The sequence below is a fragment of the Rhipicephalus microplus genome, chromosome 3 (genome assembly GCF_043290135.1).
Source record: "Rhipicephalus microplus isolate Deutch F79 chromosome 3, USDA_Rmic, whole genome shotgun sequence".
Lineage (NCBI taxonomy): Eukaryota > Metazoa > Arthropoda > Arachnida > Ixodida > Ixodidae > Rhipicephalus > Rhipicephalus microplus.
In genome coordinates, this window is record NC_134702.1 from 285,213,202 (window position 1) to 285,228,225 (window position 15,024).

The 15,024-nt window shown below is 44.6% G+C and overlaps 1 protein-coding gene across 6 annotated transcripts in view; it reads right to left on the reverse strand.

Annotated features, from left to right (window-relative positions):
- The window catches only part of LOC119167658 (WD repeat domain 33), a 325,197-nt gene that overhangs the window by 253,547 nt on the left and 56,626 nt on the right, over positions 1-15,024 (reverse strand). For all 6 annotated transcript variants that reach the window (XM_037419187.2, XM_037419193.2, XM_075891074.1 and 3 more), the window contains exon 5: positions 9,053-9,148. In XM_037419187.2, the coding sequence (XP_037275084.1) occupies positions 9,053-9,148 (96 nt within the window). The remainder of the gene's footprint in view (positions 1-9,052; positions 9,149-15,024) is intronic.

The window sequence follows — 15,024 nt, forward strand, 5'->3', positions numbered from 1 at the left end:
TCAAATGCAGAACTTATAATGTCTGAAATGTCCTCCAGGAGGTCTTGCGTGCCTTTACCTGGTATAAAACCATATTGCGCATCTGAGATTAAGTGATTGTAATCAAAGTATGCGAACATAGCTTGCAGGATGTTTTTCTAGTATTTGAGAAATGCAAGGTAAGACACATATAGGATGGTAATTTTTATACTTATTTCGTGCAGCTCCCTTGGACAGGGGTATCACTAAGGCCTTTTCCAATCCTGCTGAGATAATTCCAGTGTCAATACTAGTAGTGTAAATAGTCTCACACTTGATAGCACGAAAGCTCCTGCATAAATTATGTACTGAAATTCCTTCAATACCTGGTGATTTATCAAGTTTTAAGTTAAAAGAATGGATTTAAGATTACATTCTTATATAGAAGGAAGGTGCGCAAGCGCATGCGCTGTATTTTAGAGTAAATACTTCAGGGTGTGGTTTAGCAATACCAGAGACGCGTGAAAAAAAAGTAATGATCTCATTCGCAACAGTGATTCTATCATCTGAAAAGTGTGAGAGAAAAGATAACTGACGGCCATCACATTTAATACATCTCTTAATTCATTTAATAGAGACCATGTCTTTTTCATGTTCGAAAGAACTTCACTTTCCCTCGTAGGTGATTCCACTAAGCCAACCAGAACATAGCATTCACTTGATTTCTACATATTAAATTTTTGTAGCAACTCAAAGTGGTTTGGTGCCAATTTCACTTGGGTCGACAAAAGGTCCTTCTCCTTGATTGCAGCTAATATTTGTAGCGAAGGCTGTTTGTTCTCATTTCGGCGCAATCGTATCCTAACAATGCGGGTACATTTCTTTCTGTACTTGTTCAGTATCTGTACAAAAGTGTCGTATAGGTTACCTGAAGAAACGGTGCATAACAAAGAGCGCCAGTCATGATTAGCAATGCGGTCCTCGAAAAGACTTGAATTAACAATGAAAATTTGTTGTTTTCTTTTTTGTACCGTTTCCTTTTTGAGGTTTCGTACAGCAAACAAAATAATCAGTGACCTTGGTTTCAATGAGAGCTGCCTGCATTATGAGATTGGAACAATGCACATTATAGTGGTCAATGCAAGAATTCACCTATTTTTCAGATAAAATTCTCTACGTGTCAGTACAGTCGACGTCTGATTTCCCGGACGCCCAAAATTCCAGACATGCCCGATTTCCTGGACTCATCTGTGGCACCGTCAAGTTCCCCATAGAGTCAATGTAATAAAAAGTCCGAAATTCTGGACGCTTATAGCCTTCCGTATCCAATTTCCCAGACTTTTTACTGTTAACCGCCAACCCCCAGTCACCACCAACGCTGCCATTTCGGTTGTTTTCATATCCTCAAACCCGCCATACTCGCATCGCAGGTATGGCCAGCAGCACCGCCGCCAACCACCGCACCGCGTTGCGGCTGCCGTAACCTCGCAACCGCACGTGTCAATCCGTTGCCAGCCGTAGCAGAGCGGCTATGCCAAGCCAAACCTCACTGTGTTCATTATGTGTTGTTTTGTCAGCTCTACGGTCATGTCTGCGGTTGATCGTTTGCTGCTGCGCACTATCTTCAGTGATCACGTTTCCCGACCTTCAGCATCCATTTTCTCTGAGCAGATTCGCCGTTTACAGCGATGGCACCGACTGCTCCTTCGTCTTCGTCAGCCCCTTCGAAGCGTACAAAGCCCCTTTGTAGGCTCATGATAGAGAAGAGCCGCCATCATTGAACAGGTCCAACTCGGTCGCTTGCAGGCAGAGGTGGGGAGGGAGTTCGGAATTTCGAAGCAAACTGTTTCGGACTTCACCAAAAACAAGGCAAAGATTTTGGAAGTGGCTGCCAAATCAACCGGGGTTGGAAAGAAGAATGCGAGCCAGAGTGTTTACCCGAAACTCGAGAAAGCGCTCATCGTGTGGCTTAGTGCCATGATCGCTAAGAAAATTCCAGTGTCAGGCGACATCCTGAAGCAGAACGTGGAGGTTTTTGCACTTCAGATGGGCGTGAAGGACTTCAAGTTCAGCGATGGATGGCTTCACAATTTCAAGAGCTGCAATGACTTGAAGTTCAAGAAGATGTGCGGAGAAAGTGGCACCGTCGATGATCCCGTTGTAGCCAAATATCAGGATAAAAAGCTGCAGTCCTTGCTTCAGCACTTTCCACCTAATGATATTTTCAACTGCAACAAAACTGGACTGTTCTACAGGCTGCTGCAGCGAAAACGCTTGCATTTGCTGGTGACCCCAGCCACGGCGGCAAGCACAGCAAGGAGCGGCTCACTGTCCTCGTTGGCAGCAACATGTCAGGCAGCGAGAAGCTTCCGTTACTCGTAATAGGCAAGTCGAAGCATCCAAGATGTTTCAACGAGGCAGTGACTCTGCCTGTACTCTATGAAGCTAACAAGGCATGGGTAAAGCAGCAGTAATTCGAAGCGTACGTGCGCAAGCTGGACAGAAGGTTCAAGCAGCAAAATCGAAGAGTCCTGCTGTTTGTGGATAACTGCGCTGCGCACGGCCACATCAAATAAATAAAGGATATAAAGATTGAATTTCAAATTTCTACCACTGAACACCACAGCAATCCTGCAGCCGATGAACCAAGGTGTGATTCGGAACTTGAAGCATCATTACAAATCACACGTGCTCAGATGCATGGTGCTCTGTTCGAACAACAAGAAAAGTTACGCTGTTGACCTCAGGTCTGCCATGGGCATGCTAGAGGAATCGTGGAAGGCGCTTACCCAAGAGACTTTGCAAAACTGTTTTCACCACGCGGGCTTCACACTAGATGCCGAGACGACCGTCTCACCCCAAGTGCATGGCGTGAGTGATGAATTGCCGTCCACGGATGTTGCCTTCGATGATCTGCGCGCTGCTGGCATGTCGATTCCAGTCGAGATAACCTTTAAGGGCTTCGCCGACAATGACAAAGACCTCGAGCTATGTGCGAACTTAAGGAATGACGAAATCATTCGTCAAGTTACGGAGGATTCCGACGACTCCGACACCGAGAATGAAGAGCCATTTCCTATACAGCGAATGAGCTCGGAATCGACGTGAGCACAGATGACACTGTCATTGGTGTACAGCGGCAACATGACGTTGACTGGAATTGAGGCAGACATGATCGCGGGCAAGCGGTACGCTGTGCAAAAGAAAATAGGTGGCTTCTTTGCACCCAAGTGCTGACCCATGAGGCAGCGCCGACCACGTCAGACTTTTATTTTTACTTTATAAAAGCTCGATGCATTGGCTAAATTGCAATGGGAATCTTGTACTCCGGCCGTTACCTCTCTGTCAACGAAAAATACCCAGAAAAAAAAAAGGTGCATTTTCATGTGCACTCGTTTTTCCGGACTGCCCGATTTTCTGGACATTTTTGCGGTCCCTTGAGGGTTCAGGAAATCGGACGTCGACTGTAGATGTACCGCCCCTTTCAAACTCCATTTCTATAGAATATCGAAATAGTCGGCAATCAGTGGCACAGCAGGGAGAAGGGTATTAATATTGAAAGAAATACTAATCTGACTCGTGGCAGATTCAGATTGCTTTCACTTTGCTGTGAACATGATGGTTTTATTCTTGTTTTCCGTTTTCAACAATATATATCTCGGTGTAATAAATTTAGACACAGTTGTTTGTCAGCGCTCCTCAGTCCCATTATATGCGCTGTTCCCCTCGGTATAATGTACTAACTGGCCCTTCAAGATACCCTTCTGCTATCTATAAACGTTGCTCAAAACTGTCTAGCGCATGCCAATTTACTGCCAGCCGTAGCTTAGTCAAACCTGTGGTCAATTCTCACTGTTCATTCACGTGTTGTTCTCCCAGCTTTGCAGCAGGTTGTGTGCTGCTGCTGCGTGCTATGTTCAACGTTCACGTTTGCTGACCTTCAGCAGCCACCGAAAGTTTCTAGCTGTTTGGCGATGCACATTTTGTCTAGCGAATTCACCGAGTTAGCCGTCGGCGCTGGAGTGGATAGCGTGTGTGACGAAATTCCATCCGCGGAAGTTGCCGGCAACGATTTGCACGCTGCCTGCATTTTGATTCCAGCAGGGATAACTTCTGAGTGCTTCGTCGACGCTGACAAAGACATCAAGCTGGAGCGGAATCGACTGATGACGAAAGCATTCGTCAAGTTACGGAGGATTCCAACAACTCTGACACCGAGATCGAAGAGGCAATGCCTTCACGGCCAACGAGCTCGGAGTGGATGCGAGCAATGATGAATGACACTGTCATCGGTGTAAAGCAACAGCATGACCTTAGCTGAAAAGTCAGACATCATTGCAGGCAAGCGGAGCGTCATGCAAAAGAAGATAAGCAACTTTTGGGGCCAAAGTGGTGACCAATAAGCTTGCGCCGAGGATAATGAATTATTTTTTATATTATTATTAAACAGCTCTTTTCGAGATACCTAAACGCTGCATTCACTGGATAGCAACGAGAATCTTTTACTCCTGCCACAACCCTCTCTGTCTGCGAAAAATACTTGTAAAAAAGGTGTGTTTTCGCGTGCATTGGTTTTTCCGGACTGCCCTATTTTGCAGACATTTTCATGGTCCCTTGAGGGTCCAGGAAACCGGACGTCGACTGTACCCTGACTGGCACCCAGTGAGGATAATTGTTTTTCATCCCTCTCGATCTATTGTAGGTGCGCTTGTGAGGTGGTTTTGGCTGCTTAAGGCATGAATATTTTTTTTTTCGTGAAGGGCCGCACACTCGAAGCACCCACATCATATAATTCTTCACCATTCGCAGTCCCCCTGTTTGAAAATAGCACGTTAAGTGTCACCAATGCTTGAGATCACGTAGTCTCATGTCTGCGGACGCTAGTTTCTTATGGTATTTTAGCGGACATTTCAAACAGATACAATATCATTCTGAAATATTGATGCTAGCATCAATTATACGCTGTGTTAGAGTATTTACGATTTAACTTTGGCATTACCAGACGTAAAGCTGGTTTATACGTTCCGTTAGTACGAGTTTTCAATTCCATTTCTCATGATATATTCTTACGTTACCACATGTGTTTTTGTGTTTACATCCTGCCTCTTGTACCTGTCCGGCTTGGACCAGTTCTTGGCCTGCAGTATTCAATAAATAAGTACAGTCAAATCACGATAATTCGAACTCGAAGAGGCCCAAAAACTTGCTCGAGTTAAAAGAGGTTCAAATTAATGAAAGCTAAAAAAACGGAGGGCTCTCCATGCAGTGACGCATGTGCATTGAGTCAACACAGGAGGGGAAAGTTTCAGAAGACTTACATTTATTCGCAAATCACAGGACATTCGTTAATAATTGAAGTAATCGGTGATGCACGTTGGCACATGTTTGCCTTGCAGCGAGTCAATCAATTTCGCACCAGCTTGCAAAGCATTTCTACTTCGGCTTCAGCATTCTCCTGGCAAGAAAAGTTGCACGCGGAAATGTCCAGCGCCGACACTTTCTAAAGACGACGCCAACAACGAATGCACAGCGGAGCCTCTCCGCTACGCAGCCACAGCATGGCCAGCACGTGATGAGAAAGGAGGAGCGTCTCCCCGCGGAGAGAAGCAGATCGGCATTTGAGAGAAAACCAACCCTCCACGGCAGCTTTTCTTTTTTTTTCTTTTTTTTTTTTTTGCTCTCTTCGCACGCGTCGTTGAAAGGAGAAGGGTTACGTAGGAGGAAGCGTGGCACCGGCGCGTAAGACACCCCCCTCCCCCCTCCCTCAAGGCGCAGAGCCGTGTCCCGCAAGGGCTGCCAAAGATAGTGCCTTTTTTATTTCCTTCAACCAAAGATTCATTCAACCCAGCGACAACTTTATTTTATTTTTCCCTCTCTCTCTTCGTGCGCGGCGTTGGAAGAAGGGTCTATACGGGGCAGGGACGGAAAAGGGAGAAGCGTGACCCGGGCGCGTCGCAGATTGGCATATGAGAGAGAGAAAACATTGCACCGCAGCCTTTTTTTTTTCCTTTTCATTTCCTTCGCACGCAGTTTTGAGGTGTCGCAGGTGCAGCCACGGGATTGGGTGGGATGCTGAGAGCATTTTCGGAGCGCGGTATGTTCAAATTAACCGCAAGTGCTTGCGCGAAGCACGGCGGTTGCCCCCGCCACTGCCGAAGCGCGACGGGGCAACCGCCGTGCTTCGTCTCTGTGTGGGAGTTGCTGGAGCCACAAGGCGCTCATGGCCCGGCAACTTCCATGCGAGAGCGAGCGTTCAATATTGTGCGCGGGTTTGCACGAGGGGGGCCAGGGGGCCCAAGCCCGACGAGCCGGCGTTGCCATCGTTCTTGACGCCAGGGGCGCATGCGTGGATGTGCCCTTCCCTCTCACCAAATCAAACACACACACACACATACACACACAAAAAGAAAACTACTTTAGTGTTGCCAGTGCCATGCTTTTAGTTAGCATCACATGTGGGGCCGCGCAGCAAATGGAGGACGTTTTACCTAATACTTTTCTGCAATATTTGTGTCGTTTGCTCTTCGTTTTCGACGCTGTGCGCGTGTGCATGGTTTCACTGTGCACGCATGCTGTGACCCCCAACGACTTACAGCTTTGTGTTTGTTTATTTTTTTAACGCGAACAGCTGGGTCATCACATTAGGTGCTGACAGAAACTCTAGGGGCCACGCTGAAAACCAAAGGATCTTCGCGATAGCAACAGATTGCAATGTTATACGAAGTAAAGCTGGCACAGCCAACTCTTTAGGATGCAATGTCCTGAACTCCTATGAAACGATTGTGTAAGCATATACGGCCGATCCAGGGAGAAGCGCTCTTTTCACACAGTCTCTTCCCATTGAAAGTGCACTGATGCTTGCCGAGATGGCGCACGTGCCAGTGATCACGACCGCGCCCTTGTAATCAAAGTTCACCAGTGCTACTCAAGTGACCCCACCCCCCTCCCTCTTGCATTTTTTATGCTCATTCAAGAAGGGTGGTTCCCTTTCTGTTTGAGTATTTGACAGCAGCTCTAACACGTGGGGGATGTTACAGTAAGCGCCCTCCAGGCGATAGAGAAGGGCTGGCTCATTTGATCCCTGCTTCAGCAGCGCTCGCGCACGCTTTTGCTTTCTCGTAAAAGTTACGGTGCATAGGGGCATATTATCAATTTGCACTTGTTACAGGACAAGGCGTCGACGGCAAAAACCCGCCAAGAGTGTCCATATAATTGCTATCGCAATAATAATGCAGTTTTTTACTGCTAAATAGCTGTCTTGGGTCAGCTCTGCCTTCAGTTCTCCCTTTGTTTATATTTGTGCTTTTTTTTTTAATTTTCGTACCGAGCCTGCATATACTGAAACCCTCTTTATAACGAATTTTCCCGGGAGTTCGTCAATTTCGTTATATCTAGGTACAACTGTAGTATGCCTATTTTCTTTTCTTTTGTTCTATTGAGCCTTTTTTTACCGCTACTCAAGCTCTTTTTGTTTCAACTAATAGAAATGGCATAATGCAATGTTTGTACACTTTCTGCCAGGCTTAAGAGTTAGTTGCTTGTCATTACCTAAGAATGTCTTCTGGATGTTCCTTTATTTTTCAGAAAATTTCCTTTGCAAAAGTACACTCCAATGCAAGCAAATGTGCTGGACATTACTCCTTGTAAACTCTTCTTTTCACTTGGCTACTGAGCACTGGCTGGTATTTTGCACTTTAAGACCTACTTTTACACTGTCTCTGTTCAAATCTTTTATCAGTTTTCCATATTTGTCCCCAATGTTGTTTAAAAGCATGATGTCACCTGGAGATCACTAGGTTGTTGCATTTATTCCAATTTTTTAACACTCCCCTAAGTTCATCAAAATGTAGCCCTTGTGACCGAGTGTCAGACTCGGATTCCCGTAATTACCAGCGGCACCCACACCTGCTAAGTCACCACAATAATTATTTTTCTTCTACTACATGGTGCTACTTATCTAAAGAAAGACAAATAAAGCAAACAAAGGAAAAAAGTTTGTCTAATGTGTGAACTGAACCTAGGCCCACACTTCACTCTTAAGCATGTTAATGCGCTTCTCGGCAGGTGAAGATAGCAAAATGCAACGCTGACAAGTAGGCATTGCATTTATTTCAACTTTAACAAAGCTGCTCGCAGGGTAAGAGTGTGGCTTTTAATAAAGACACCAGTAAAGATGGTTAGCAATTTATCTTGAACCTAACCTTGCAAACCAGTATTCTTTTACATTTTTTCTCAATTAATGAAACGAACTGAAAGAGAAAAACTGCCATTTGTCTAAGGATGGCACAAAGCTACCAGAAAAATGAAGCAGTTTTAAGTTTTGATGAGTTGCATCCAACTCATTGATTTTGTTTTTTTGTTCAAGCCTAGGAAGGCACTGTTGCCATGTTTGATGCCTGAACAAGGTCAAATGATAACTTGCCGAGTCGTGAAGTTTCAAGAGCCAACAGGCACACTGCAGTGGGGAGGTCACTGAGAATTTTGGCCCACTGAGCATCTTCAGGCCTCCCCAAACATTAAACATTCAAATAATTTAGCAGTTTTCTTCCCCGTCGCCATGATGAACCAGACACAACAGCATGCCACAACCACTGCTCATCACACATATTTTTTTTTAGCAGTGTCTTCCCAGTGAATGGCAGCTTTTTGGGTGGGCGACAACACTAATCTTTCATGAAACTACCAGGCAGATTTTCCCACAGCTGTGCTTTCAACTGTGATATGATTATGAGAGAAACTGTAGTGGAAGGCTCTAAAAATTTCAAAATATCAAGTCTTTAATAACGTGCCCTGACATCGCAGCCCACGAGCCTCGGTCTAGCATTTCGCTTTTGTTGATATACGACCGCTACAGCCTGGATGTAACCCACCCCCTTCGAGTCAACAGCTGAGCATGGTAACCACTGCACCACAACGGCACGCAAGTTGTACTACTCTCTGCAATACTATAAGACAGTGCACTGAGTGATGCACCCCACTGATCTACCTTGTCATCACTATGTCCTGGAGGCATCATGAAAGCTAGTCTAGAAAACTTGGCGTCAAGCTTGTGTGCACTTGACAATGGTCCCTGCTTATGAACAGGTAGCCTTACCTGCAGAATGGTCTCAAAGTTGAACGTGAGTCCATTCCAGAGGGTGAACTCTCCACTTGATGCACCTGTGATGAGGCGGCGGCCCTCAGGAGTCCACTGAAAAACCAGAGTGACCACGTGTTATGCCTGTTACACTGAACACCTTTTGAACTGGCTCACTTCTATTCGAGAATCTTTTTTTCCAAAGTTACGTTAGAGACACGTCCACACGCAAAGGCTTGTGTGAGAAAATCTGCCAGGTGTCTAAAATCAACATCCATTACAACGAACCCATGACCATTTAAAAAAAAAAAAACTCTCCAACCTCTGTTAATCAAAAGTTTCTAGCGATAGAAGGATCTCGTCAATGCCGATTGTCACTTCCACCATACGCTGAACAAGATGGGTGGCGTTTCTTACATGTGTGGCTGTCTTCCCCACTAGTGGTATTAGAGTCCTGTGTAGATGTTCGGACAGCATGCAAAATAGGGATGCTTTAATGTCCTCTATCGGGCATACCAGTATCCCCGCTTTGTGGATCTTTGGACAGCCATAGAATCCCAGCACAGCACCGTTTCTGCATACAAGGTGCAAGTAAAGCATTCTTGATTCTGAGTGGTTCTTGAAAATGTCATCCAATAGCTTGTTTAGCTCCCATTGAATCCCTGACCAAAACACCGTCGGAGAGATTACCCAGATTAGTCTATGAGGTTCCGTAAACCGATTGCCAGGCCACAAACTTCCAGGAAAGGATAAGGCAAACTCAAAACAATGTGCGTAGCTTCAACACTGCATGAATCGCTCTCACAGAACACAACTAAGAAATAGACTATCGCATAAATTTCAACTACACCTTGGTCATCGACACGAAAAATAGCCACACAAAAAGGCAGTTCTTAGAGCCCTGGAATGTTTAAACAAAACCTGGAAACATTAACTGCTCAACTGGAGCCTTATTGAGTGTATACGTGCACGAAACCAGTAGAGAAAACACCATAGCAACAAGAACGGCAGGAAGAAGGATGCTGGAGAGGAGGGACACCACAAAGAAAAGTCATTAGTTTTGAAGCTGGCCAAACAGCCACCCCCGAAGAAGGAACCGAATCAGTTCCGAAACATCAGGTCAATTTATAGTTTTTAATTTCATCATAGAAAGATTGGTGTAAAATGCATGAAGGCTAGAAATATTTATGCCTAATTTTAGATTCCTGATGCTACTATTAGATACGTAGTTGGAAAGTATATACCTATACTCCTTTCTTTAAGTTTCTTTAGCACTGTGAAGGCTATAAACAAATTTCATCGGACATACATCACGAAAATGCGGTAGCAGTGTCGTTGGGCATTTACTTTCGCGTGATAGGCAAAAGTGCAGTGCCTATGGCAGTTGCTGCTGTGTTTGTCACTGTGCAAGAAATGAAAACCGGCGTACCGACAAGCTGTCACGGTGATTTGTGTGGGAAAGCACAAGAAAGATAGAATAAGCTTTTTTTTCCCTTTACTGTTCTGTTTACAAAGACCATCGCAAAGAATTCGCTGCAGCTATAAAATGTGACCGAGAACTTGTCTTCAACGCCAGTTCACTGGTTATGTTTTGGTGTGGCTTACCCAGCAAAAATGATTAGCTCTGTAAAGTGTTTCGCGTTGTAATGAGCCGCACTACATTTTTTATGAATAAGCCTTGTATGGGGGCGTAGAATGTTTACCGAAACACTTGTTATTGTTGTGGATAGCATGGTCATATGCGGAGCATTTTGCAGGGTTTACACAGTTAATATAACTACAGAAGCCTTAGACGTGTCAAAAGGATTTTGTTATACTCGTGTGAGGTAAGTATGTCACTGGGTCATGGAGCATACAGAGCATGCGTTTCTGCAGTTCATTCAAGCGGCAGTGAACAAAAGAATGATTTCGAGTATGCTTTTTCCCGATTGTATCCAGCTGCAATAACCCCTGACAGAATGTATCGGATAGGGCTGTTCAGGCTGTGGCCCGCTTCATGAGATCTTCAAGTCTGTTGGAATTCACAGAAAAACAACGCCTAAGAAACTTGCCAAACCTGTTAACAAGCTGTACGCATTTCACTGCCTCGAATGGAGCGTACGAAGAGAGCCACGCACTTGGGAGGTACGTAACCGCATTATCCATGGCGTGCAGTTGAAGCATTGTCACAAGTGTAGGTCGGATGAAAGTGTCGCTGAGATCGCCTGTGCCATTTATCTCGATTAACTTCCCCAGTACAGTTGTTGTATGTGAGGATTTAACACAATGGTTCGCAACTATGTATTATCACTCCATGCATTTGCATATCTTACCAAAGAGCCTCTTGAATCGATTAAAGGGGAAGACTCATCTTAGACATTTCTTTGTTTATTTCTTCAATGATCTTGCTCAAACTGCACAGACTTGTGCAGCTTTTTATCCTGATTTCAAATATGCAATTACTTTTCCTGTAATTCATCTTGTTCCTGAGATAACTTAAGTTCACCCCCTATTGCTTAAGGCCGCCATATAATAAAAAGTGCTCAATTAAAAGTGGCATTTAAAATATGCCAACATAGACTAATGACTAGAGATTGAAGGTATGCAAGAGGTTTTTTTTTTTTTTTTGGCATTTCTTCATTATTTTACAGCAAAAATAACTTTCAATTTTAAAAAGCAGTTGAAGTTGTTTTACAATTTTGATGAGTAATTTATTAAAAAAGCTTGTGCTCTTAATTCTTTTCCCATACTTGCAATCTATGCATGTACAGCTTTCTATTGCAAAAAGAATTATTGGCATACCTGCCCTAGCTGCAGAGATATTGAGGCCTCAAAATTGAACAGTCGCAAATTTACTTTCTTGAGAAAAATAGAAAAAACTGATAACACTCCGTTTCATCAAAAAAAACACCAATCACGACGTGCATGTTTTGCAATGCTCCTAAAAGGCCTTATAAATTGATAGTAGAGCTTCAGAAACAGGTACTGGCAAATAGTAAAGAAGCCTCGAAGTATGCTCCCGTTTTTTGCAGGTTCTACATAGTCTTGTCTCCAAGAATCTGGACAGTTAAATGACCACAGAAAAAAGGACCATTTCCTACTGGGTGCAAATTTGCAGAAAGATGCAAAAATACCTCCAAAAACAAAATATGTGAATTCTAAAAAATGAAATTTTTTGTCACTTTTCGGTCCCTAATACCAGTCCGTCCCCTTAACTGGGTTGGTTGTTCTTGCATCATTTGACAATCTAAAATGTACACGTGCGACCTAGACTGATCCAATGGCGACGACTTTTCCAGATGAGCTGCATTCCCGTCTTGAAGATACTTAAAATTCTGATCAGCTTGTCAAGGCTAGAGCTACACCTAAACATGGCTTAAATGTTCATTTCAGATTCCCTCTTACCACAACCAGAACTTTTTCAGTTGCAACCACCGTTTAGATGGGTGGCGCCCTGACGCTAGTGCTTGGAGGTAGCTTGTGCATCTGTGGCACCAGATGTCATGTAATCGTGAAAGCTTTGGGCTGGGACAGCTCGGTGGAGCCAACGTGCCAGGTCCTCACCACAAAAAACTCGAATATATCAAATGCGCCTGCCACTGGTTACAAACATGAAGCGAATAGAAATTAACCCCTCTACATGCATTCTTTACAAGGCTATGATCTCCTCACTTCCCTTTGGAGCAAATTCGCTCTACATGGCTGTGCTACACCTGGTTTTGCCTGCATGACACCAAGCCACCTAAGATGACAACGGCAGCATACAATGACAGCCTACAACAACGCGGGCCCTTAAAATGCTCTGCACTCAGAAAGACATTGTGGCAGAAGGGGCTGACATTCACACTTATTCGTTGAAAATATTATACTGTTAAAGGTTTTCTTCAGTGCCCCCCTCATAATAAGCTTTTGGCCTCGATTCAATAGTGCATAGAAGAGAACGGTGACGTTTCTTTCTGAACAGGAGAGCATCCGTGGAAAATTTTTTAGCACTTTCACAATTTGATCTTGATGTCACTTGTTACTTTTGATGATGAGCCCTACCTGCAGTGACAAGGAATCTGTTCCTTGTCACTGCAGGTAGGGCAAGTTCCTGTGTCATCTTGGTTCTGTGTGATATTTCTTTAGCTGATGTGGATAGGATGTTGGATAACAACTTAAGTGGGGGGGAAAGCTTATGAGGAGCTTCAGATATGTTGATGGTTTCTTAGTTGTTTTACACAACCAGGTGCCCCTCTACACCCCCTGATAACCTTTTGAATTTTTAAGAGGATGGTTTTACTTGGATAAGTGTGTGTGCCAATGAAACCAATTTTGAAGCTGAGTGCTCTTACTGAGATGCTGTGCTTAGTGTTTTTAAAGAATATGGACGCTGACTAAGGTTCACTACCAATGTACCCACAGAGACCTGTCTACGGTTTTTAGACCTCAAGCTACTGTTGGATCGTAACCACTTTTGTCTGTATTACCATACTCGTGTGCAGTATGATTCTGTGCACAGTAACCACTTTTGTCGGTATTACCTCACTCATGTGCAGTATGATTCTGCGCACTTTAAGATTGTTAAAAAAGGAATCGCTTCACATTGCCTAGAATCAGCATTGAAAAAGTCGTGCCCACACTACATGCACTCTAGTTTTTATGACCAGATCAGCCAACTGTCAGCAGCGGGCTTCCCTTCATCGGTCATAAATATGGTTGTCGAGAGTAGCAATGTGGGCTAGTTGGTGATGCATTTGAAAGAATTTTTCGTAGCGCGAGGCGAAATACGAAAATAGGACGTGATAGCGCTCTATCCTCTCCGTCTATCATGTCCTGTTTTCATATTTCGCCTTGCGCTACAAGAATTCTATCAAATTATTGCAGAGTCATTAATGCAGAAGTTGAAATGAGGAACACAACGGGGTGGGGCTGCTCGAGATCCATCGGGTGCCAAGCCTCAAGTGATGCCTTTCTCGCATTGGAAGAAATTACGAAAGAGCTCTTTTGGATGAAGATCACAGGCATGCGCACGAGAGGGGAGGCACAAAGCCAGCTCCATACATTCGCATGATAGGGCGCACTGAGACGAACCTAATGAAAATTTACAGCAGGGTTAGAAGCAGACTTCCGTATTCTTAGCGGCTTGGGGCATACATCACTGTTACTTAGAAGTTTTGCTTTCTCATAAACACAAAAAATTTTGGTGGTTTTTACTAGCCTTTAATGCTGATCAAGTGACCAGATTTACCCCAAAGTGATATTGTTACACTGAAGCGGCAACGTGTGAAGGAAGGAAGAAGAGAACGAAGTGGTCTGTTTGGAGCAGCTCGGTGTCGGCGCGGCTACCCTTCGCCATTCGTTTTTGAATAAACACATCCCATCGTAACAGTTTTTGATGAGAGGTGCTGGGTACGATAACGGCGCCCCCGACGAACGACGACTCATCGACCGCTGAGGCGCAATACGTGAAGCTGCACTGAAGTCGACGACTTGGTGGTCTGCCACTTGCGATAGCGTCTCACGACAACAATGACAATGAGCCACCTGCTTCCCGCATTCTGTGGCAGCCCTACATCCAGCAACCATCCTTCGCTGAACAAGCAGGGGAAGATGTTGATGCACGGCTCAGCTCTTACCAACGGGCGAGGTGGTTTAATGGCTGGGATGCCATCAGCCAGCTCAACAATGTGGGACTCTTTCTTAATGGAACCACATCCGTATGGTTTGGAAACCATGAAGAAAGCCTGACGACGTGGCGGAAGTTCGTCGATGAAGTCAAGATGTGCTTCGGGGATCCGGCAGCGAAGAAGAAGCGTGCTGAGCAAACTCTTATGCAACGAGCGCAAGTCCCCGAGGAACATGCACGACATACATCGAGAAGGTGCTCAAGTTATGCAAGGCACTGGACCCCTGGATGACAGAAGAGGACAAGTTGGTCATTAGGGGTCGCAGAAAACGTTTACCAGTTCCTCATCGCAAAAGAAAGTTTGGAGCGTGTAAGTGATGTCATCAAACACTGCCGCACGTTT